We start from the raw sequence: 22,664 nt of genomic DNA, 5'->3' as shown, positions 1-22,664 counted from the left end.
ATGCAGTCTCTGCCGTGTTTGCGCTTTGTGTGTTGACTTCTGTGCATTTCCCAGTGTTCACCACCAAGGCGGGAAAGGTCCAGACCATCCCCTCCTTGACCAAACAGCTGAAGGCCATCACTGGTGAGACAGTCATTGGTGAGTACCTACTCCATTGCACCATGGTAGACGCCCTATGCCCAAAGGGTCCAAGAGGTTTAAGTCAAGTCACTTCATTGCACTCTTTCACTAATATAGGCTTCATGGGGCTCTGTGATTGGTTGTGGATTTTTCCCTGCCCATGGTTGGTTGTGTGAGCTGTCACTCGTGTCCTGCAGGTCTTCAATATGTGTGGGAGTACCGCAGCCCCAGTAAGTCAGTCCCGCCCCACTACCAGTGTAAACTCTGCAAGGTGAGCCATCTGCAGACTGACATGCTGGCTCACATCAAGGGCTGGAAGCACTCCTTCAGATACATGGTGAGGCCCCGTGTGTGTGTCACTGTAAACTTTCACAGTAAAAGTCCCTGTAAAAGGCTGTTGGAACTACAGGTCTGTGTTATGATGCTGTATAACTGTATGGCCTCATCTGTTCTCCAGAAGCAAAACCATTCTGCCAAGATGCCCTTTGCGGAGAATGCTGCCACAAAGGACCATGAAGTGAGGAAGAAGGTGAAAGAAGCAGCAGCAGAGCTGGAGAAGGCAGAGGGCAGGGGACAGCTAAAGGTGAGAAGGGGGAGAGGGCAGGGGACAGCTAAAGGTGAGAAGGGGGAGAGGGCAGGGGACAGCTAAAGGTGAGAAGGGGGAGAGGGCAGGGGACAGCTAAAGGTGAGAAGGGGAGAGGGCAGGGGACAGCTAAAGGTGAGAAGGGGGAGAGGGCAGGGGACAGCTAAAGGTGAGAAGGGGGAGAGGGCAGGGGACAGCTAAAGGTGAGAAGGGGGAGAGGAAGAGAAGACACGGCAGACTGTTGAGATGCGTCAGGGGGAAATATATTGCTGTTGGTTATTGACTTGATTCTGTATGATCTTTCAGGTGATTCTGAAGGAGCCCAGTGAGGTCCAAGCGTTCGCAGGACTACGTACGTCTTTCTGTTTATTCTCAAGTTATTGTATGCCTGAATCTCGTTGTGCTCAGTCTGCTTTTAGATGTACTGTGGTTCTGACGTCTCTCCCTGTCATCACAGGTTCAGCAATCCCCAACATGGGGCCTCCAGGAGGGATGGGAGTGCCAGGAGGGATGGGACCTAGAGGACCAAAACCAGGTGAGAGCGTGTGTGGGGAGAAGTGGAAGGTTGTCTCTGGATAAGAGCGTCTGCTAAAATGTGAATGTCTCTGAGGTGATAATCTCCCGTGGGCAGATTCTGAATGTAGACCGAGATAATCTGCAAGGACTGAATGGGATGCGTGAGATCCGAGCAGCATTAGTTCCGGTTTTGTGTTTTTCGTCACTGGTTATTTGTCCGTATCGGGATTGGGCGAAGGCGGTGCTTAAACTGCTTTGCCTCGAGTCCTTTGCGCGTTGAGGCGGGCTTTAGTTACATTTACATTACATTTTAGTCATTTAGCAGACGCTCTTATCCAGAGCGACTTACAGGAGCAATTAGGGTTAAGTGCCTTGCTCAAGGGCACATTTACGTCATTTAGCAGACGCTCTTATCCAGAGCGACTCACAAATTGGTGCATTCACCCTATAGCCAGTGGGATAACCACTTTACAATTTTTTTGGGGGGGGTAGTTGAGAGTTTCCATTTGCTAGGGTTGAGACATCCTTTTGTCGTAACTCTCAATTTCTAACGCGTATAAATACAGAAGTTAATCACGCAGCTGACCAAATTACACAAGATTTTACTTCCGGGTTAACAGAGATTACTGAGGTGATAAGACTTTTGTTGTGAGCTTGACTGGGGTATGTTGGGATGCAGTGTTGTTTACTAGTCCAAATGCATTATTTTGTCTCCCTCCAGGTGGCAGGTTTGCAGAGCCTCTGTTCCCAGGGGAGTTCCCTCTCCAAGACGGCCTCCTCGACTACCCCATGGGTGGTATGGGGGGCTACTCTGACCCCCTGTCTCGCTCCACTCCCTCTGCGGCCTTCCAGAAAAGGGACATGAGCTTCCGAGGCTACCCTGACAATATAGGGGGTCAGAGGCTGGGTGGTTCAGCCGATGGCTTTGGGCTTGGAGGGGGAAGGGACGGGGGCTTTGGCCAGGGTGGGCTGTTGGGGGAGAGTCCGGGAAGCCGCTACCCTGAGGAGTTCAGAGGGGGACAGATGGGGAATGGATCAGGTCAGGGGTTGATGGGAGCAGTACCAGAAAGCAGCAGCCTTCCCTCTACACTGCTCAAATACCTGGTGGGTGGAACCACTTGTGTGAGACTACGCTTTCTCGTGTTATTTAAACGTGCTGTGTGTTGAGTGTCTGATTCCTGTGTGTAGGACAATTTCCAGATCGAGAATGAGGGCGATGCTCAGATCGTACTGAAGGTGACACAGAAGCTGACAGACGTCCTGATGGACTACAGACTTAGGAGTGTTTCCTCGGTATGCAACGCACACACACACCACGCTCTATGTCAGCTGCAGTACCAGTGTAACATGCAGCTCTCAGGTGCTTCCTGCAACAGGAACTGGTGACGTGAGGGTAAATGGCAGACTTGATACAGAGCCCTGTAACCCACTTCCTGTCTGGCTGTGTGTTCAGTCACTGATTTATTGCTGTTGATTATGGCATTACAGGGTAGTGCTCTAGAACCTTCTGTGTTCTCTCCCCAAATGCATCCTAACATCCCACCTCCTCCTTACTGTGGCTAAACCTGTTCCTATTGTACTCCCATAGATGTAAGGTAGATGATGTGATTCAGGAAACCACAAAGAATTCCTCAGTAGTTGGTCGCCTTTGATGTTGTTCTTTATTCAGTGTATGTGCGTTTGTGTCTCCAGCAGGGTCCTAGTATGAAGAGCAGTTCGTCGCTGGGCTCCATGAGCTACTCCGATTCACCCAGAATGTCTAGCGGTAGTGACCGCTTCTCAGGTGGCCTCTCTGGGAACCTCTCCGGTACGCACAGCCTCGGTCAACAAATTAAATACACACACGTCCAGCCTTTTAATGGCTGTAGTTTTGTTCAGAAATAATCTACAGTACATCAGTCATCTATTTTATCTCCTCTCTGCAGGCCCTTCCAGATACTCTGATGGTCCATCCAGGTACTACAACTAACTGATCCATCACCACGTGACACAACCATCTTCCTGGGGTAACCCATCCACCACCTCCGCCTCACCCCCCCAAGATATACCCTGAGAGTCCATGGGGTCTGCAGCTGTCTGTCTAGCCACTGAACAGAGGATTTGTTTTTTTTATAGTTATAATTTTCCTTCAAAGCAGAAACTCTTAAACAATTGTGTACTTATTAGTGCAGACTTTGTTTTTATAATAACTTTTCTTTTGACATTAATAGGTTAGACCAAAGTTTGACTTTTAGTTTTAACCATTGTCTGTATTCGTATGTGATTTTGGTAAATACTTTACTGGGGTTTCTTGGATATATCTTGTGTTGTGTTTAGAAATTACGTTTGAGAGAATAAGTGTCAAATGTTTAGGGAAAAATATGTTTGGAGGTAAAAGGGTTACTGACGTACTGAATGCTGTTTAAGTTGGTCATCCTCGTTTTCTCCACATCCGGCTACACCTGCGGGATCATCTGAGACCAGGCACCCCGACAGCTGTGTTTCTGTCTTAAAACTCATTCTGATTGGCTGGGCCTGAACGCAATCCCAGGATGTACTGTGCATTCGGGAAGTATTCAGACCCCTTCACTTTTTCCACATTTTGTTACATTACAGCCTTATTCTATAATGGATTAAATAGTTCTCATCAATCTACACACAATACCCCATAATGACAAAGCAAAAACAGGTTTCTGGAAATGTTTGCAAATGTATTAAACATTTAAAAAATATCACATTTCCATAAGTATTGAGACCCTTTACTCAGTACTTTGTTGAAGCACCTTTCCCAGCAATTACAGCCTTGGGTATGACGCTACAAGCTTGGTATGCCTGTATTTGGGGAGTTTCTCCCATTCTTCTCTGTAGATCCCCCTCAAGCTCTGTCAGGTTGGATGGGGAGCGTCACTGCATAGCTATTTTCAGGTCTCTCCAGAGATATTTGATCGGATTCAAGTCCGGTCTCTGGCTGGGCCACTCTAGGACATTGAGACTTTTCCCGAAGCAACTCCTGTGTTGTCTTGGCTGTGTGCTTTGGGTCGTTGTCCTGTTGGAAGGTGAACCTTTGCCCCAGTCTGAGTTCCTGAGCGCTCTGGAGCAGGTTTTCATCAAGGATCGCTCTACTTTGCTCCGTTCATAGGGGGGGGGGTTAGAAGGATTACTTTTATACTATCCCAGGTATTCCTTAGAGGTAGGGTTTCAAGTGTCTCCGGAAGGTGGTCAGTGACTCCGCTGTCCTGGCGTCGTGAGGGAGCTTGTTCCACCATTGGGTTGCCAGAGCAGCGAACAGTTTTGACTGGGCTGAGCGGGAACTGTGCTTCCGCAGAGGTAGGGGGACCAGCAGGCCAGAGGTGGAAGAACGCAATGCCCTCGTTTGGATGTAGGGACTGATCAGAGCCTGAAGGTAAGGAGGTGCCGTTCCCCTCACAGCTCCGTAGGCAAGCACCATGGTCTTGTAGCAGATGTGAGCTTCAACTGGAAGCCAGTGGAGTGTACGGAGGAGCGGGGTGATGTGAGAGAACTTGGGAAGGTTGAACACCAGACGGGCTGCAGCGTTCTGGATGAGCTGTAGGGGTTTAATGGCACAGGCAGGGAGCCCAGCCTACAGCGAGTTGCAGTAATCCAGATGGGAGATGACAAGTGCCTGGATTAGGACCTGTGCTGCTTCCTGTGTAAGGTAGGGTCGTACTCTGTGAATGTTGTAGAGCATGAACCTACAGGATCGGGTCACTGCTTTGATGTTAGCGGAGAACGACAGGGTGTTGTCCAGGGTCACGCCAAGGTTCTTTGCACTCTGGGAGGAGGACAACAGAGTTGTCAACCGTGATGGCGAGATCATGGAGCGGGCAGTCCTTCCCCGGGAGGAAGAGCAGCTCCGTCTTGCCGAGGTTCAGCTTGAGGTGGTGTTCCGACTTCCACACTGATATGTCTGCCAGACATGCAGAGATGCGATTCGCCACCTGGTTATCAGAAGGGGGAAAGGAGAAGATTAATTGTGTGTCGTCTGCGTAGCAATGATAGGAGAGACCATGTGAAGATATGACAGAGCCAAGTGACTTGGTGTATAGAGAGAATAGGAGAGGGCCTAGAACTGAGCCCTGGGGGACACCAGTGGTGAGAGCACGTGGTGCGGAGACAGATTCTCGCCACGCCACCTGGTAGGAGCGACCTGTCAGGTAGGACGCAATCCAATAGTGAGCCGTGCCGAAGATGCCCAACTCTGAGAGGGTGGAGAGGAGGATCTGATGGTTCACAGTATCAAAGGCAGCAGATAGGTCTAGAAGGATGAGAGCAGAAGAGAGATAGTTAGCTTTAGCAGTGCGGAGAGCCTCCGTGACACAGAGAAGAGCAGTCTCAGTTGAATGACCAGTCTTGAAACCTGACTGGTTTGGATCAAGAAGGTCATTCTGAGAGAGATAGCAGTAGAGTTGGCTATAGACGGCACGCTCAAGAGTTTTGGAGAGAAAAGAAAGAAGGGATACTGGTCTGTAGTTGTTGACGTCGGAGGGATCGAGTGTAGGTTTTTTAGGAGGGGTGCAACTCTCGCTTTCTTAAAGATGGAAGGGACATAGCCAGCGGACAAGGATGAGTTGATGAGCGAGGTGAGGTAAGGGAGAAGGTCTCCGGAAATGGTCTGGAGAAGAGAGGGGATAGGGTCAAGCGGGCAGGTTGTTGGGCGGCCGGCCGTCACAAGTCGCAAGATTTCATCTGGAGAGAGAGGGGAGAAAGAAGTCAAAGCATAGGGTAAGGCAGTGTGAGCAGGACCAGCGGTGTCATTTGACTTAATAAATGAGGATTGGATGGGGGGCGATAAATGACAAGGATGTTAAGCTTGAATGGGCTAGTGACTGTGACAGCATGGAATTCAAATGAGGAGATAGACAGATGGGTCAGGGGGAAAAGAGAGAATGTCTACTTGGGAGAGATGAGGATTCCTGTGCCACCGCCGCGCTGACCAGATGCTCTCGGGGTATGCGAGAACACATGATCAGACGAGGAAAGAGCAGTAGGAGTAGCAATGTTTTCTGTGGTAATCCATGTTTCCGTCAGCGCCAAGAAGTCGAGGGACTGGAGGGTGGCATAGGCTGAGATTAACTCTGCCTTGTTGGCCGCAGAACGGCAGTTCCAGAGGCTACCGGAGACCTGGAACTCCACGTGGGTCGTGCGCGCAGGGACCACCAGATTAGAGTTTCTGCAGCCACGCCGTGTGAAGCGTTTGTATGGCCTGTGCGGAGAGGAGAGAACAGAGATAGACAGATAGCATTCAGGCCAAAGAGTTCAATCTTGGTTTCATCAGACCAGATAATATTTTTGTCATGGTCAGAGTCCTTTAGGTGCCTTTTGGCAAAAGGCTGTCATCTGCCTTTTACTGAGGAGTGTCTTCCATCTGGCCACTATACCATAAAGGCCTGAATGGTGGAGTGCTGCAGAGATGGTTGGGGTTCTGGAAGATTCTCCCATCTCCACAGAGGAACTCTGGAGCTCTGTCAGAGTGACCATCGGGTTCTTGGTCACCTCCCTGACCAAGGCCCTTCTGCCCAGCTCTAGGAAGAGTCTTGGTGGTTCCAAACTTCTTCCATTTAGGAATGATGGAGGCCACTGTGTTCTTGGGGACCTTCAATGCTGCAGACATGTTTTGGTACCCTTCCCCAGATCTGTGTCTCGACACAATCCTGCCTTGGAGCTCAACAGACAATTCCTTCGACCTCATGACTTGCTTTTTGCTCTGACATGCAATGTCAACTGTGGGATCTGATATAGACAGGTGTGTGCCTTTCCCAATCATGTCCAATCAATTGAATTTACCACAGGTGGACTCCAAACAAGTTGCAGAAACATCAAGGATGATCAATGGAAACAGGATGCACCTGAGCTCAATTTCAAGTCTCATAGCAAAGGGTCTGAGTACTTATGTAAATAAGGTATTTCTGTTTATTTTTAATACATTTGCAAACATTTCTAAAAAACTATTCGCGTTGTCTTTAAGGGATAGTGTGTAGATTGATGAGGGGGGAAATGTATTTAATCCATTTTAGAATACTTTCTGAATGCACTGTATGGTGGCTTTTGTTCCTTTGCTGTAAAACTGGAACTGTGCATCACCCAGGGGATTCCAGGAGTAGTATTTTATCTGAGCCAACAGAGTTAGTAGGTAACAAAAAATTAACTGGCTCTCAGGGGTGCCGTCTATGCTTCTCCAGCTGTGTGAGAAATGTTGCTGGCTCAAGTTATGACCTTAAATCTACCATATCAAAAGCAGTGAAATGACATACTATCATACTAGAAATTGAAAACAGTTTAATAATAAATAAAATGAGTTTGAATCAAAATCAGGTAGTTTTGGTAACATTTAATTAGTGAAAAAAATATTGACAATATGTTTCATAAAGAGTCATTTCTGTGTAATATGATTCCAATAAAGAAATAAACAATAAGGAATGTCAAGACAAATGAAATGCTGTCCTGTAGATAGTCTAATATACTGTTGCTGGTTTTCAAACATTGTCACACACTTTGAAATGCATTTAGTCAACCTGCAGGTGTAGAATGATTTGCTGCATACATCCATTGGTATTATATACAGTGGGGAGAACAAGTATTTGATACACTGCCGATATTGCAGGTTTTCCTACTTACAAAGCATGTAGAGGTCTGTAATTTTTATCATAGGTACACTTCAACTGTGAGAGACGGAATCTAAAACAAAAATCCAGAAAATCACATTGTATGATTTTTAAGTAATTAATTAGAATTTTATTGCATGACATAAGTATTTGATCACCTACCAACCAGTAAGAATTCCAGCTCTCACAGACCTGTTAGTTTTTCTTTAAGAAGCCCTCCTGTTCTCCACTCATTACCTGTATTAACTGCACCTGTTTGAACTCGTTACCTGTATAAAAGACACCTGTCCACACTCAATCAAACAGACTCCAACCTCTCCACAATGGCCAAGACCAGAGAGCTGTGTAAGGACATCAGGGATAAAACTGTAGACCTGCACAAGGCTGGGATGGGCTACAGGACAATAGGCAAGCAGCTTGGTGAGAAGGCAACAACTGTTGGCACAATTATTAGAAAATGGAAGAAGTTAAAGATGACGGTCAATCACCCTCGGTCTGGGGCTCCATGCAATATCTCACCTCGTGGGGCATCAATGATCATAAGGAAGGTGAGGAATCAGCCCAGAACTACACGGCAGGACCTGGTCAATGACCTGAAGAGAGCTGGGACCACAGTCTCAAAGAAAACCATTAGTAACACACTACGCCGTCATGGATTAAAATCATGCAGCGCACGCAAGGTCCCCCTGCTCAAGCCAGCGCATGTCCTGGCCCGTCTGAAGTTTGCCAATGACCATCTGGATGATCCAGAGGAGGAATGGGAGAAGGTCATGTGGTCTGATGAGACAAAAATAGAGCTTTTTGGTCTAAACTCCACTCGCCATGTTTGGAGGAAGAAGAAGGATGAGTACAACCCCAAGAACACCATCCCAACCGTGAAGCATGGAGGTGGAAACATCATTCTTTTGGGATGCTTTTCTGCAAAGGGGACAGGACGACTGCACCATATTGAGGGGAGGATGGATGGGGCCATATATCGCGAGATCTTGGCAAACAACCTCCTTCCCTCAGTAAGAGCATTGAAGATGTGGTCCTCTGTAGCTCAGCTGGTAGAGCACGGCGCTTATAACGCCAAGGTAGTGGGTTCGATCCCCGGGACCACCCATACACAAAAAAAAAATGTATGCACGCATGACTGTAAGTCGCTTTGGATAAAAGCGTCTGCTAAATGGCATATTATATATATTATATTATATAAGATGGGTCGTGGCTGGGTCTTCTAGCATGACAACGACCTGAAACACACAGCCAGGGCAACTAAGCAGTGGCTCCGTAAGAAGCATCTCAAGGTCCTGGAGTGGCCTAGCCCGTCTCCAGACCTGAACCCAATAGAGGGAGCTGAAAGTCCGTATTGCCCAGCGACAGCCCCGAAACCTGAAGGATCTGGAGAAGGTCTGTATGGAGGAGTGGGCCAAAATCCCTGCTGCAGTGTGTGAAAACCTGGTCAAGACCTACAGGAAAAGTATGATCTCTGTAATTGCAAACAAAGGTTTCTGTACCAAATATTAAGTTCTGCTTTTCTGATGTATCAAATACTTATGTAATGCAATAAAATGCAAATTAATTACTTACAAATCATACAATGTGATTTTCTGGATTTTTGTTTTAGATTCCGTCTCTCACAGTTGAAGTGTACCTATGATAAAAATTACAGACCTCTACATGCCTTGTAAGTAGGAAAACCTGCAAAATCGGCAGTGTATCAAATACTTGTTCTCCCCACTGTACATATTAAGGGCCTCTGTACCATGGGAGGTCTTGAAATTAAAGTTGGAATCATTCAGTAACAGTGAATGGATATTGACTCACATCCAGACTGCATATCCAGTGAAGACTTGCTGTCCAAATGTAACTGTTGATGACTGAAGGGTATGGGGTTGTAACACTTCCCAAATCCACTACGACTCAAAGATGCTCATTCCAGTGACAAGCTCAGTCCTAAAGTGCCATCTTTGGAGTTTAAGGGCCTATCTCAGATGACACCCTATCCCTCATATAGTCCACTACTTCTGACCAGATCCCCATGTGGCTCTGGTCAACAGTTGTCCAGTATGTCTCAGTTGGTAGAGCATGACCGTTGCAACGCCAGGGTTGTGGGTTCGATTCCCACGGGGGAAGTAGTAGGGGGAAAAAGTATGAAAATGTATGCACTTGTAAGTCGCTCTGGATAAGTGCGTCTACTAAATGACAAAAATGTAAATATGAGTAGGTTGTCTTTCCTCATGGATTCCTTTTCAATATGTCCTCCATCTGCTGGAAGCTGATACAGGTAAGAAGCACTCTGGTCCCCATGTATGTCTTGCCATGTTGTTTCTGGGCCCGTGTAGCAAAATCCTCAGTTTTAAACTGAGCCACGGCCTCACCGATGCCGTTGCCTTCTTGATCATGCAGCATGTAGATAAACTGCTCAGCCAGAGGGAGCTCGCAGAAAAAATCTCTGATTTCCATTTTCGTCACATCTGATTGGAGGTTTCGTATGTAAACACATGTCTGTCCTGTGGGAAACTGACTCACCCTGGGTCTCTCAATCTGATGTTTCTCCTCCTCGCTTCGCTCTGACACCTTTGGCGTTGTCTTGGGGTTGCCATGGTGTCTTTCAGTTGACAACATGGCTTGCATCTTCTCCTTGGTGACGGAGGAAACATCTATGGCCTGGGAACCAACATGGCAGCCGTTCAGGTTCAAAGCATAAATGTAGTCTTCCGTTTGGTCGAATACTACAAACGCTGTATCTGTCCTCTGGCTATCCTTATTCAGTAAGTGTAATATTTTGCTGTTGGCGATGTTCGGACAGCCAAACAATTCTTTTATCTCAGTCTTCGTTATTGTTTTGGATAGATTTTGCGCCATGATACAGTACTCCACGCTCGGCGAAAGGGACTCACAGGATCTGGGCCTCTTGGGTGACCGTGACAGCGACCGGTCCTCGGAGAGCCTCTTGGCCCAGGTCATGGGTGTTTCTCTGTCAGGCTCATACAAGCTTTGTCTTTGGGTTCTGTATGAGGGCCTTGCCCTTTCCTGGGTTTGGTGCTGCATTTCCTTTGATTCTAATGAGGGTCCATCTCTCTGGATTGTATACGAGGGTATTTCTTGGGATTTGTACGAGGTTCTATCTTTCTGGGTTGTGGGGCTATACAAGGGGTTTTCCAAGGGGTCATATGAAGGGTTCTGACACTGCTGGATGGCATAGCGCCACAATTCCTCAGAGGCCCCACGGACCTCCACACTGATGCGGCCCAGTCGCTGGTGGTTGAAGCTCAGAGCGTCACATGCGTCCTGGGCATGCCCAAACTTTACGAGGCAGCCATGGCTCATGCCCAGCTTCACATTAGCTATCACATCCTGGACCAACAGGCCTTTGAAGAAGTGGCAGATCTCCTGCCTGGTGACAGTCTTTGGCAGGCCAAAGAGCCTGACGTAGCCTGGCCTTGGCCTGTAAGCCTCCTCTGGTCTCCTTACCTCACCCACAGGCACAGCTGTGCTATCGACCCTGAGCACAGGACCAGGTGCTGCTGCCGCATTGTTGTGCTCTCCTGGCTGATTAGACTGCAGTCCTTGGATAGCAGCAACAAGGCCGATCAGTAGGGCTGTGACAGGGTCGGGCAAGAGCGCTTCCGGGGGCGGCAAAGTCTTATTTTCAGGTAACAGCGCTGGAAGGAGCTTCTCCCTCTGTAGTTTGGACTCCATTTTTCGTTGCAGTTCTGCGATGCTACTAATATGTAGGGTCACCTGAGACCCTCGAAGAATAGTTCCAGAGCGCCGCATTGCATGCTGGCCATCTCTCTTTGTAGTGAAAACAATGAACGCTTCACCAAGGTGTCCTCCTATAATGTATACACCACCTTCTGGGATGTACAAGTTGGTAAAGAATCTGCGTATGTCTTCAGTCCCGGCCTCAATGTTCAGACCCTGCAACCGAAGTACTATGGTCATATTTTGCTTATTTTACCTGGCAACCAGAGATCTGGAAACAGATAAACAAACAGTCTTTAACATGAAGTAGAAATATAGTTATTTAATACATTCAAAGAACAGCAACAAAGGATAAACATTTGAATGGGCACATTATTATTGCTTATATTCTCCAAATTCCTGAATTTCTGTTAAAATTGAACACGTTTGGTAAACAACAGGATAACTGATGCACGCTGGCACGTGGGTGATTATTATGAAGAACACCTGGTTGGCTTAGCCCGGAGGCACAGTGTGCCACGACATTTTAAAGAATATTTCAAGTAAAAATGTAAACAGCTCAACTCCTCAAATTACTCACCAGATGTTAACGATAAAAACTCTGGCTTCTTTGTATTTTAACCTTTATATCGTAATTATCTTTGATGCTGACCAACCTAAAAGTTGCCTTCTCGAGCCCGACCACACTCTGTGCATGATCTGCCGCATGCGCACAGTTTTATAGGGAGGGAGGGAGGCGCGGTCAAAATGGCGCGAGCACACGCCCAAAAAGCCAGAAGGGGTTGTGGGTAAAATAACAGGAAGTCAGTTTCTCACCATGGCGACGCTACTTGTGTACATCTGCAGATTGGCACTATTTCTAACAATAAAATCAAACCTACTTCACTCCCAGCAATTTACGATTTCGTTTCAGCGTCCTGCAGACTGCGGCGTGGAACAGTTCTACGACATCTCCAGTCTGTCCTGTGTGAAATGCGGACCGAACCAGAGGACGAGTGCAACGGGTGCGTTTATCACTAGTGTTGTTGTTGGTTACTGTGAGTAACTGGCTAGCTAATTAGCAGTACGCTAATCGACGCCAGTCCGGGTTTGTTGTAGAGTCAACCGTATTGTTTAAAACGTTACGTGTAATAATAGAACAGGCTAAACCATCTTTGCTAAATAGTACTTAAATACAGCAACAGCGAATCGTACGGGAGGAATGTATTGCAGTAAACCACCTGGCTAGCTAGCTAGTTAACATTGGATAATAATGCAGCTAATATAGTGTAAACTGGCCTGCTAGCTAAAGCTGACAATTTTGCCCTGGCATTTGTTGCATTGTCCTACATTTAGACTATGTTCGTTAGTTCATCAGTCAATAAGATTACTGCAGATATTGTTTGCTGAGAGAAATGGCACTGATGGTTTACAACGTAACCTACAGCTGTGTCCACTGTTATAATCTCTTGTGTTAACCAATTACCCTTTCCTCCTTCATCAGGTCTGTCTTGTGAATGTGTGACTGGGTTCAGAGTTCTTGCCACCAACGGAGCTTCCATCACCTGTCAGCAGTGTCCACTAGAAAAACGGGTATGTTCTGATTCTGTACTTCTAGACAGTACATCACACCATATAATACATTACAATATCAGCTATTTCAATTTACTTATCGTTCACCGACCATTTTTAAAGGTCTCAGTCAATACAGATTGTCCTGGGAAGTGTGCTGAACACATGAGGTTGGTGGCACCTTAATTGGGGAGGACGGGCTCATGGTAATGGCTGGAGCGGAGTCAGTGGAATGGTATCAAATACATCAAACGCATGGTTTCTATGTGTTTGAAGCCATTCCATTTGCTACGTTCCAGCCATTATTATGAGCCGTTATCCCCTTAGCAGCCTCCACTGGTGCTGAACTGCATGTGTTGTTCTGCCCGTCTCCTGTAGGCAGTAACAGAGGATGGCTATGGGTGTATCCTCTGTCCGGGCAGTCTGACTGAGCAGGGAACCTGTCAGTGCCCGTCTGGGAGTATACTGGGTGAGTAAAGCTGGGAGTATACTGGGTGAGTAAAGCTGGGAGTAAAGCTGGGAGTATACTGGGTGAGTAAAGCTGGGAGTATACTGGGTGAGACGGCAGCTAGAGGAGCCACGTCTACAGGGGATGTGATGGTGTTTCTGGTGCGGTGCTGTGTGATACTAATGCTGTGTTGTTGTGCTGTAGTGGAGCGGGATGTCAAGGGGAACCCTCTGGAAGAGGCCAGGTGTGAGGTGTGTAATGGAGCTGAACCTGCCCTCTCAGCCCCCAACAGCTACGGAGACAGGTACCAGACACAGCCAAGTCTTCTTGCAGAACAACTGATGTTTCTGCTCTAAACTCATGCTGCTTGAACTGTTTAATGCCCGTCTGTCTGTCTATGTCTGACTCTGCTCTCTTGTCTCTGTCAGGTGTCAGAGATGCCAGGCTTCCTTCATCAACACCTCTCAGTCCTGTATGTGTGGCTCCAACATCCTGGTGAGCCCACCCTCTATACTACGCATTTGTGTCATGTATGGGTTTAAAATGAAACACAAGTCTAGAGCATCCGTGAATCATATGTCGTGTTTCTTTACAGGCTGGAGGTTTGTGTTTCCCTCCCAACAACCTCCAAACAGCCGTGAACCCAAACGTCAACTATGCTGAGCTGGTAAGTCAGTTTTGGCCCAGTTTTGCAAATGTTATCTATCTGGATTTTGCCTATCGTATAGGATTAAATGCATAGAAATTGAATGAATAGAACGGATTAATCATTGACTTGAATGGGGACTTCCATTGTATTCATTCTATTTCTATGCTTTAATCCTATCCGATAGGCAAAATCCAGATGGATACTGTAACTTTTTTGAAAAACTGGGGCCAGAGCATCAGTGAGTCTGCTGTAATTATGTTACTGTGGAGGTATAGTAAAACTCTCTGTGGTATGTTCCCCCTGTAGTCCATTCCTGTGCAGTCGGCATGGTTCTCCACAAACCTCTACTCTTCAGCAGCTGCCTGCTTGGTAAATTATAAAACCTCTCAAATACCTGTTCACCTTTCTGTCCCTGTACGATCTATGTGCGCTTGTCAGTGTGTGGTGTGTGTTCTCTAACCTGACCGTGTTGGTATGTGTGCATTGTACAGGTGTATACTAACCTGACAGCATGCCAGGCACTGGGGAACATGTGTGTGATGAACATGCACTCCTTCGGCAGCGTGGCCAATGATGCCTGTGGTCTCTACAACACCATCTTCAGAGCTACCGCTTCCCTGGGGTCTACACAGGACATATCCTACTGGTAATCTCTAACCCCTTTTCTGACCCCTAACCTATAACCCCTAAAACACCTTCCAAAGATCTACTCTTGCTCTGGAGTCTCTAACCCATGTTTTGAACCAATGATGTAAAAGCTGGAGTAGATCAGTCAATAGAACTGTCCATTCCTGCCCCTGTGACTTTAGGAGAGCCAATCTCCCATGGCTTTACTACGGGGACCAGCCGGGTCTGGCCAACCGCGTGCTGCAGACAGAGCCACTTCCCACTGGATTCAGCTTCAAGGGACGCAACAGGGTCAGTAACACACACACACACATTGACCCAACACTATTACCACAACATCTATGATGATTACTCAGATTCTATGTGTGTTGTCACTCTTTCTCAGAATACAGACATCAATCTAGTGGCTGCTGTCTACAACGCCAGAGGAGACTTCCTCCAATGGGAGAAAGTGGGAGGAAACAACTTGCAGGTAAAACAGGAAGTTCATCATGAGTCTGCCTAGTGAAGGCTAGTCTTGCATTGCCACACTTTGTAGTCTCATAATCACTCACATTCATATTGACCTTCAAGCCGAGCTGTCTACTGTAGTAATATTTGTAACGACCGGAGGGTGGGGGCAGAGCCCTGTGTGAGTCTAACCTAAAGGTGGTCCTCTTTCCATCACACTGTTGGTTCCAGTGTTGAGACACCAGTGTTTCATGATACAGCTCAGTCATAGATCAGTCATTATCATTATTAGTTTTGACATGAGGAAAGTGACAAATGTCTCCTCTTCCAGCTCTGTCCAGACACTGCCAGGAGACAGGAGGCAGCTTACACCTTTGGCACTGCCTACCAGGAGACTGTGAGTGTCTATCTCTATCCAGTGCTTGACTTGGACTGAAATAGGTTCCGGGACTCCTTTTGGGTGCCGCTACTGTTTATCTTTAGGTGCAGGAGCTCCACAATACTTTTGAGTTAATATTCTATACGAGGAACAGGAGCTCAAGCAGTAGAACATGTGAAGTGCCGGTACTCGGCTCCAGTGAGCTCCTGTCCAAGTCAAGCCCTGTCTCGATCTCTTTAACACATGTTGTAGTGTTCTCTCATGGTGACAGAGTTGTTTCGCATTCTCACTCAGCGCCTATTCTGTTACGTGTGTGTGTGTGTGTAGTGTGTTCTCTCCATAGCAGACCTGTTGAGTGTGTATGCTGAGCCTTTATTCTACGATGTGTTTGTGGATCTGAGCCGAGGAGAGGACAGGAGACTGCTCCCCCTCCCCACACGCAACCTCAACCAAGAATACAACAGGAAGTTCATCAACCGGGGTGAGTGGGGGGGTACATTTGTTTTAAACCCTTTCTCCCTCAACAAGTATCTTGAATAACTGATGTGTGTGTGTGTGTAGGTAACTTGAACGACTGGTACCTATCGAGGCGTGTGTTACTGGTGGACACTCTGAGTGGGAGAGAGAAGAGCCTCAGCTCTCTGCCAAAAGTCATACGCATCGCAAGCAGCATCAGGATTGGGTGAGTTGCACGCACAAACACACATCCATGTGGGACTACAGGCATTCATCAATGTTAGCAGGGTGTGAAAACATGATGTGTTTGTGACATAGGTTCCAGCTGGTGCCAGGGACTCAGAAGGGGCAGGTGTTCCCTCCTCTCCTCTCTGTGACCTACTCAGATGTCCTCATCACTGACCCAAACACACAGACTGTCTCTGTGAGTAACACACAAACACATCACACACACCTATCACATCACACACACACATCCCTGATCCCACTGTAACTGCTGTGTGTTCTAGGTGTCGTTTGCTGTGGAGTATGAGATGGACCAGACTGAGGCTCACATGAAGACTGATGTGAGTAACCATGGTAACCAGGGGGCAGAGAACCAGAAGGGTAATGCTGTTGTGATTTTCATGTTTTACATTTTAGTCATTTAGCAGACGCTCTTATCCAGAGTGACTTACAGTTAGTGAGTGCGTAAATTTTTTCATACTGGCCCCCCATGGGAATCGAACACACAACCCTGGTGTTGCAAGCGCCATGCTCTACCAACTGAGCTACAGGAGGCACATAGTGAAGACTATAATGATTAGTGTGTGTGTGTGTGTGTGTAGATCGCCCTAGGTGTGTTGGGTGGCGTTTCTGTTCTGTATTCCCTGGTGAAGACCGCCAGCTGGAAGAGGAGGATTGGATCTCCTCTCATTGACATGGAGGTACCTGACCTTTGACCTGTAACCATTGACTTTTAACCCTTAAACCCCCAAATGCATTTATTTAGTTGTAGAATTCAATTGCATGTTTGTCATATCTTTTCCCTGACCTCTCTCTCCGCCTCTCTCTCTCTGCCTCTCTCTCTCTCTCTCTGCCCCTCTCTCTCTCTGCCTCTCTCTCTCTCTCTGCGCCTCTCTCTCTCCGCCTCTCTCTCTCCGCTCTCTCTCTCTCCGCCTCTCTCTCTCTCTCTCTCTCTCTCTCTCTCTCTCTCTCTCTCTCTCCGCCTCTCTCTCTCTCTGCCTCTCTCTCTCTCTGCCCCCCTCTCTCTCCGCCTCCCTCTCTCTCTGCCTCTCTCTCTCCGCCTCTCTCTCTGCCTCTCTCTCTCCGCCTCTCTCTCTCTCTCTCTCTCTCTCTCTCTCTCTCTCTCTCTCTCTGCCCCTCTCTCTCTCTGCCTCTCTCTCTCTCTCTGCGCCTCTCTCTCTCCGCCTCTCTCTCTCCGCTCTCTCTCTCTCTCCGCCTCTCTCTCTCTCTCTCTCTCTCTCTCCGCCTCTCTCTCTCTCTGCCTCTCTCTCTCTCTGCCCCCCTCTCTCTCCGCCTCCCTCTCTCCGCCTCTCTCTCTCTCTCTCTCTCCGCCTCTCTCTCTCTCTCTGCCTCTCTCTCTCTCTGCCTCTCTCTCTCCGCCTCTCTCTCTCTCTCCGCCTCTCTCTCTCTCTCCGCCTCTCTCTCTCTCCGCCTCTCTCTCTCTACCTCTCCGCCTCTCTCTCTCTCTGCCTCTCTCTCCGCCTCTCTCTCTCTCTCTCCGCCTCTCTCTCTCCCTCTATCTCTCTCTCTCTCTCCGCCTCTCTCTCTCCGCCTCTCTCTCTCCCTCTATCTCTCTCTCTCGCTCTTCGCCGTTCTCTCTCTCTCTCTCCACCTCTCCCTCTCTATTTTACTCCATCTCCCACCCCTCTGTTTTTCTTGCTCTCAGACCGTATTGAAGTTCCTGTTGTTTTATGCTGGTGATCTGGCTAATGTCTTCTTCATCATCACCGTGGGAACAGGCCTGTACTGGCTCATCTTCTATAAGGTAGACGGAGACCCCGCAGACCTTTCACCCTCTTGTACAGCTTTACCTCTGACCTGTCTCTAGTCTTTACTCCTATTTATACGGATTATATGATTTTATTTAAGTTTTTCTCTCCTCTCTTCACCTGGGCTGCACACTCAGACGGTGGAGGCAAGTCTTTCTCTTCTCCTCCCCTCCTCTTTTCCTCTCCCCCTCCCTTCCTTCCCTCTTCTGCAGTGTTTGATGCTGTGTGTGTGTGTGTCTAGGCCCAGCATTTTGTGTCAGTGCTGCTACCGTTGCCAGGTCCGCAGGAGGAGAGGTTCATGGCGTATGTGGGCTGTGCCTTCGCTCTCAAGGTGAGGCCTTCCCACCCTGTTGATAGCTTGAGTTATGTGTATGTTTCTATTTGTCTAAAACCGTGGTATTCAAAGTCAGGGCTGTGACCCCTAGTGTGGGCACGGGGGAATTGCAGTGGGGTCACCACGTTAACAAATATATATATTTAAAAAGAAAATGGGGAAATTATGATATACTTTTTTGGGGGGGAATATTACAGTACAGATTATTTGAAAAATGTAATGTTATTTAGTAAATGTGTTTATTGGTTCTCTTACTTTTAATAAGATATCAAAATAAATGGAATGTTATTTGTTGGTGTAAAAATGGCCATTTACAGATTTTAAGGTTGTGTAAATATATCAATTGGTTGTTCAAACCACGTAAAGCCAACTTAGACATAGATGATGGTAATAAGAGCTCGAGCAGGCTGTACCCCCTGGTGGGTGGGATGACATGCTGCAACGTACTCAAACAAGTGTATGAACTAGTTCCAAAATTCAAAGACTTTTCTGTTTTGTGTGCCAACACTAAGGATTCCGAGCTGCGCTTTGTGGCACACCTATGGGAAAACTGTCAGGAAAATAGGGCTGTTGTTAATATAGGTGAATCTGTTGAAACTTGCAGTCCAACTCCTCTGACTATCGTCGTTATGATGCCAAGAATCCTAATAATGTATTATTTCACAATTTCATAAAACAAATCTTATGGAGAAGAAACTATTTTCCTGACATTTTTTCCCGAGGCGGTGGCATAGGTGCCAATGGCATAAGAGAAGATCTGAAGGCCTCATCAATCCACACCTAGGAACACCACATGATTGAACACCACATGCACACACCCAAACCCACACACAGATTCTGACCAAACATTCGGAACACAATATTAATATAAACATGCACGCACAGTCAAATAATAACCCTTGGATTTTACAGGGAAAACACTGCAGCTGAGCAGTCGCTCCTTCACTGTACTACTTCACAGATCTGTTCTCTTCCCTGAAGCACATGCAGATTTGGACTGTGAGAGGTCTGTGAGAGATTTTGCTGAGAATGCGAATTCCCATTTTCCTGTGGTAACCTTGTGTTTGAGCCTCCTAATCGTAATAATAAAGTTGGGGGGAAAAAGGAACATATTTACCTTTTTCATCCTATTTATAAAATATTGGTGGAATTATCGGCCGATATCGATATATCGTAAAAACAAAAGGCCAATATCGTTCGTTAATATCGGTCATTAGATTTGTGAGTCACGAGAAATCCTGCTGAAAGAAAAGGGGTCCCTGCTGAAAAAGTTTGATTACCACTGGTCTAAAATGTCTTCCTCTCCTCCAGACTGTGCAGTTTCTCCATAAGCTGATCCAGCAGTTGTCAGTGGATATCTTCTTCATAGACTGGGAGAGACCGCGCGGCAAAGCCAACAAGACCATCCAGGGTACGTAGTCAAGAAACGCCTTTTCCTGTTGTTTTATGCTGGTGATCTGGCTTTCCCTTTTCTCTGAAAGTTGTTTTAGCCCTCTGTCTCTCTGAAATGGAAGTGAGCAGTAATTTGGGTTGTTGTCAGGCGATGGCAACGGTGAGGCGAAGCGCGACCCATCTCCTGTCAGCATCTGGAGGACCTACTTTGTGGCCAATGAGTGGAATGAGATTCAGACCATACGCAAGATCAGCCCCACCTTCCAGATCATGGCTGTGCTCTTCCTACTAGAGGTACACACCCTCCTTCCCTCTCCCTCTCTCTTTGGTTCTTTCCCTTCAGAGAAATGGCAGCACTCACTCCTGTTATATTTCAAATCACTTTCTTAACACTATCTCTCTCGCTCTCTCTGTGACTCTCTCGCGCTCTCTTTCTCTCTCCCTGTGTATCTAGGTGGTTGGCTTCTCCAGTCTGGCCCTGAGGGACCCATGGTCAGATCTCCAGCGCCCCCCTCAGTCCTACTTCCCACCCTACAGCCTGACGCTGCGCTACGGCCTGGCTGCCACACTCTGGCTCTGCATGGGACTGCTGCAGGTAGGTACACCCCTATGAACTGCAGACGTCGGACCTGTCACCAGTGTGTCTCTGGACAGGCTTTCTCACTCTGTGTGTTTCACTTTCTCTCTGCAGATAATTTTCTTCGCTGCGTTCCATGAGCGTTTTGTTGAGGATAAGATCCGCCAGTTTGTGGACCTTTGCTCCATCAGCAACGTGAGTATCACTCTCAGCAGCATGTACATTTTGTGTGTGTCTCAACTGCCGTGCACATTTTGTAAAAGTGAAATGGGCTGATGATGAACTGCTCCTGCTGCTGTTGTAATGCTGTCAGTCGTTTAAACAAAGTTTTTCTTCTGTCTTAGATCTCGGTGTTGCTGCTGTCCCACAGGTGTTTTGGTTACTACATCCACGGGCGCTCCGTCCACGGCCACGCTGACACCAACATGGAGGAGATGAACATCAACCTCAAGAGAGAGGCCGTACGTACACACAGAGAGAGCGAGTGGGTATGGGATTGGGATGTGTGTATTTTGTTATGATATAAAAGGCTATTCAACCCTTTCTCCCTCTCGCTCCCTGTAGGAGTCTCTGTGTGGTCAGAGAGGTCTCCTTCCCAACACAGACACTCAGACCTTCCAGATCTCCATCACCAGCCGACTACGCCAGCAGTACGACCGCATCCTGGAGCCCCTCAGCAGGGTGGGGCTGTGTGTGTGTGTGTGTGTGTGTGTGTGTGTGTGTTGTTTAATATCATTATAATCAACATGACAGATATTTTTTGTCCGTTCTATACAATGTGTTTATCGGAATATTATCTTATGTTTTATCGCCTTGAACGAGCCTCTGCATCGGTCTGTCTCTAACAGAGAACTGGGCCATCGCGGTTGGTGGACGCAGCCTCAGGACACCCCTTTGACCAGAGCACCAAAGCCTACCACACCATGAACCGTTTCCTAGGATCTGTCATAGACCATGTCAGATATAAACACACCAGAACAAACACACACCATGACCCACTTCTTGGGATCTGTTATAATCACTTTAGCACACACATACACCCCCTCACCTGATGTTTTGTTGTGTGTCCCTGTAGGCCCATCGGGACATGGAATACGTTGTGAGAGACAAACTGTTTTTTGAGAGCGTCATAGGGATGGAGTTCATGGAGCCTATGGACAAGAGCATCTTCTACAATGGTAATACTCTCTATATCACATGACAGATGCAACAGTAATACTCTCTCTATATCACTACTTGACAGATACACCAGTAATACTCTCTCTATATCACATGACACAAAGCATTTTGTACACACACTGTGTGGGCTGCAGATAACTGGCCTACCAAAGTAGTGGTTCATATAGCGGTATGGTCTGTATGGACAAGCCTCTGCACCTGTATGACCTCTGAAATATGTCTTTATTCATCTCTGACAGATGAGTCCCATTCGTTCAGTGACGTGCTGTTCTATGGGAACGAAGCCACTCTGTTGATCTTTGACACGCTCTTCTTCTGTGTGGTTGACCTGGGAGCACAGAGCTTCATACTGGCAGCCGTACTCACATACGCACAGCAAATGGTCAGTATTGTTTGTGTGTGTACTTGTACTTGTCTGTGTTAGTTGTACAACAGTAAAAAAATTACATTCTATTTATTTTCTGTTCTAGATCTTTCGATTAATCCGTAACGGTATTGGGCGGAGAAACCTGGCCAACAAAACATTGGTGGACCAGAGATTCCTTATATAGTTCCTGCTGTCAGAATGATGATAGTATGCCATGCCTTGTTAGTATGTAACAGCCTTGGTATCTGTGTGACTAGCGCGGTTTAATTGTTTTGTTTACAGCTTCGGCAGCCTCTAATGTGTATTTTTATTTATTTTTTCAGATGCTTTTCTACTTGTTTACACAGTATTTTTCCAGTATTTTGTACATGTTCTTTACTGGGTTGATGATGTAAATGTTGTAATTCAGTTTTTCTATGTGATATTTTTGTACAAATTAAAACAATGTGTCTGATTATATTGTCTCATTAGCTTCATCTGTTATTGGTCCTGTATACAGAGAGAGATGATTGAGAGAGAGAGGCTTGAGGGATGGAGCGAGGTGAAGATAGACGATTAGAGAAGGATTATGTGCTACTTAAAACCATCCACACATGAACTATTGGCTGCTGTACTGGGATCATCAATTACTAACTTAACATGTGCCAGGAAACAGCACTTCTGCAGAAGTGTGATGACCTTATTATGGGCTATAAAACTAGATAAGAGTAGCCCCAGCTCAGCTCTGCTCCAGGGGCCAGTAGGAGC

General features: G+C 47.0%; 3 protein-coding genes across 5 annotated transcripts in view; 2 read left to right on the top strand and 1 right to left on the bottom strand.

Annotated features, from left to right (window-relative positions):
- Positions 1-3,504, top strand: part of LOC123492944 — a 15,113-nt gene extending 11,609 nt beyond the window's left edge. Inside the window, exons 2-10 of the mRNA XM_045226699.1 lie at positions 7-138; positions 318-457; positions 578-703; positions 1,010-1,055; positions 1,161-1,238; positions 1,941-2,323; positions 2,408-2,512; positions 2,912-3,026; positions 3,145-3,504. Coding sequence (XP_045082634.1) covers positions 7-138; positions 318-457; positions 578-703; positions 1,010-1,055; positions 1,161-1,238; positions 1,941-2,323; positions 2,408-2,512; positions 2,912-3,026; positions 3,145-3,188 — 1,169 coding nt within the window. The 3' untranslated portion in view covers positions 3,189-3,504. The remainder of the gene's footprint in view (positions 1-6; positions 139-317; positions 458-577; positions 704-1,009; positions 1,056-1,160; positions 1,239-1,940; positions 2,324-2,407; positions 2,513-2,911; positions 3,027-3,144) is intronic.
- Positions 3,505-9,952: 6,448 nt separating this feature from the next.
- Positions 9,953-12,189, bottom strand: LOC123492918 (RNA-binding protein 12-like). 2 transcript variants are annotated; one of them, XM_045226614.1, is made up of 2 exons: positions 12,095-12,189; positions 9,953-11,785 (listed from the first exon to the last, which is right to left on the bottom strand). In XM_045226614.1, exon 2 carries the CDS (start codon positions 11,752-11,754, stop codon positions 10,042-10,044), a length of 1,713 nt encoding a protein of 570 aa, XP_045082549.1. In that variant the 5' UTR covers positions 11,755-11,785; positions 12,095-12,189; the 3' UTR covers positions 9,953-10,041. The 2 variants fall into 2 exon arrangements, with proteins under 2 accessions (XP_045082549.1, XP_045082550.1); XM_045226615.1 differs by having other exon boundaries at positions 9,953-11,730.
- A 113-nt stretch (positions 12,190-12,302) lies between these two features.
- LOC121543892 (meckelin) lies at positions 12,303-22,374 on the top strand. 2 transcript variants are annotated; one of them, XM_045226612.1, is made up of 29 exons: positions 12,303-12,518; positions 12,998-13,086; positions 13,444-13,534; positions 13,718-13,817; positions 13,942-14,008; positions 14,109-14,180; positions 14,469-14,531; positions 14,654-14,808; positions 14,972-15,080; positions 15,175-15,261; positions 15,571-15,636; positions 15,946-16,099; positions 16,180-16,300; positions 16,393-16,498; positions 16,584-16,640; positions 16,902-17,000; positions 17,966-18,064; positions 18,206-18,214; positions 18,310-18,399; positions 19,714-19,813; positions 19,943-20,088; positions 20,249-20,389; positions 20,486-20,566; positions 20,716-20,832; positions 20,936-21,052; positions 21,220-21,327; positions 21,447-21,549; positions 21,790-21,932; positions 22,021-22,374. In XM_045226612.1, exons 1-29 carry the CDS (start codon positions 12,332-12,334, stop codon positions 22,099-22,101), a joined length of 2,958 nt encoding a protein of 985 aa, XP_045082547.1. In that variant the 5' UTR covers positions 12,303-12,331; the 3' UTR covers positions 22,102-22,374. The 2 variants fall into 2 exon arrangements, with proteins under 2 accessions (XP_045082547.1, XP_045082548.1); XM_045226613.1 differs by lacking the exon at positions 18,206-18,214.
- The last annotated feature ends 290 nt before the right edge of the window (positions 22,375-22,664 follow it).

Source organism: Coregonus clupeaformis, chromosome 17 (assembly GCF_020615455.1).
Source record: "Coregonus clupeaformis isolate EN_2021a chromosome 17, ASM2061545v1, whole genome shotgun sequence".
NCBI lineage: Eukaryota > Metazoa > Chordata > Actinopteri > Salmoniformes > Salmonidae > Coregonus > Coregonus clupeaformis.
Note: the sequence above shows the minus strand (reverse complement) of the source record. Positions and strands in the feature narration are given on the sequence as shown.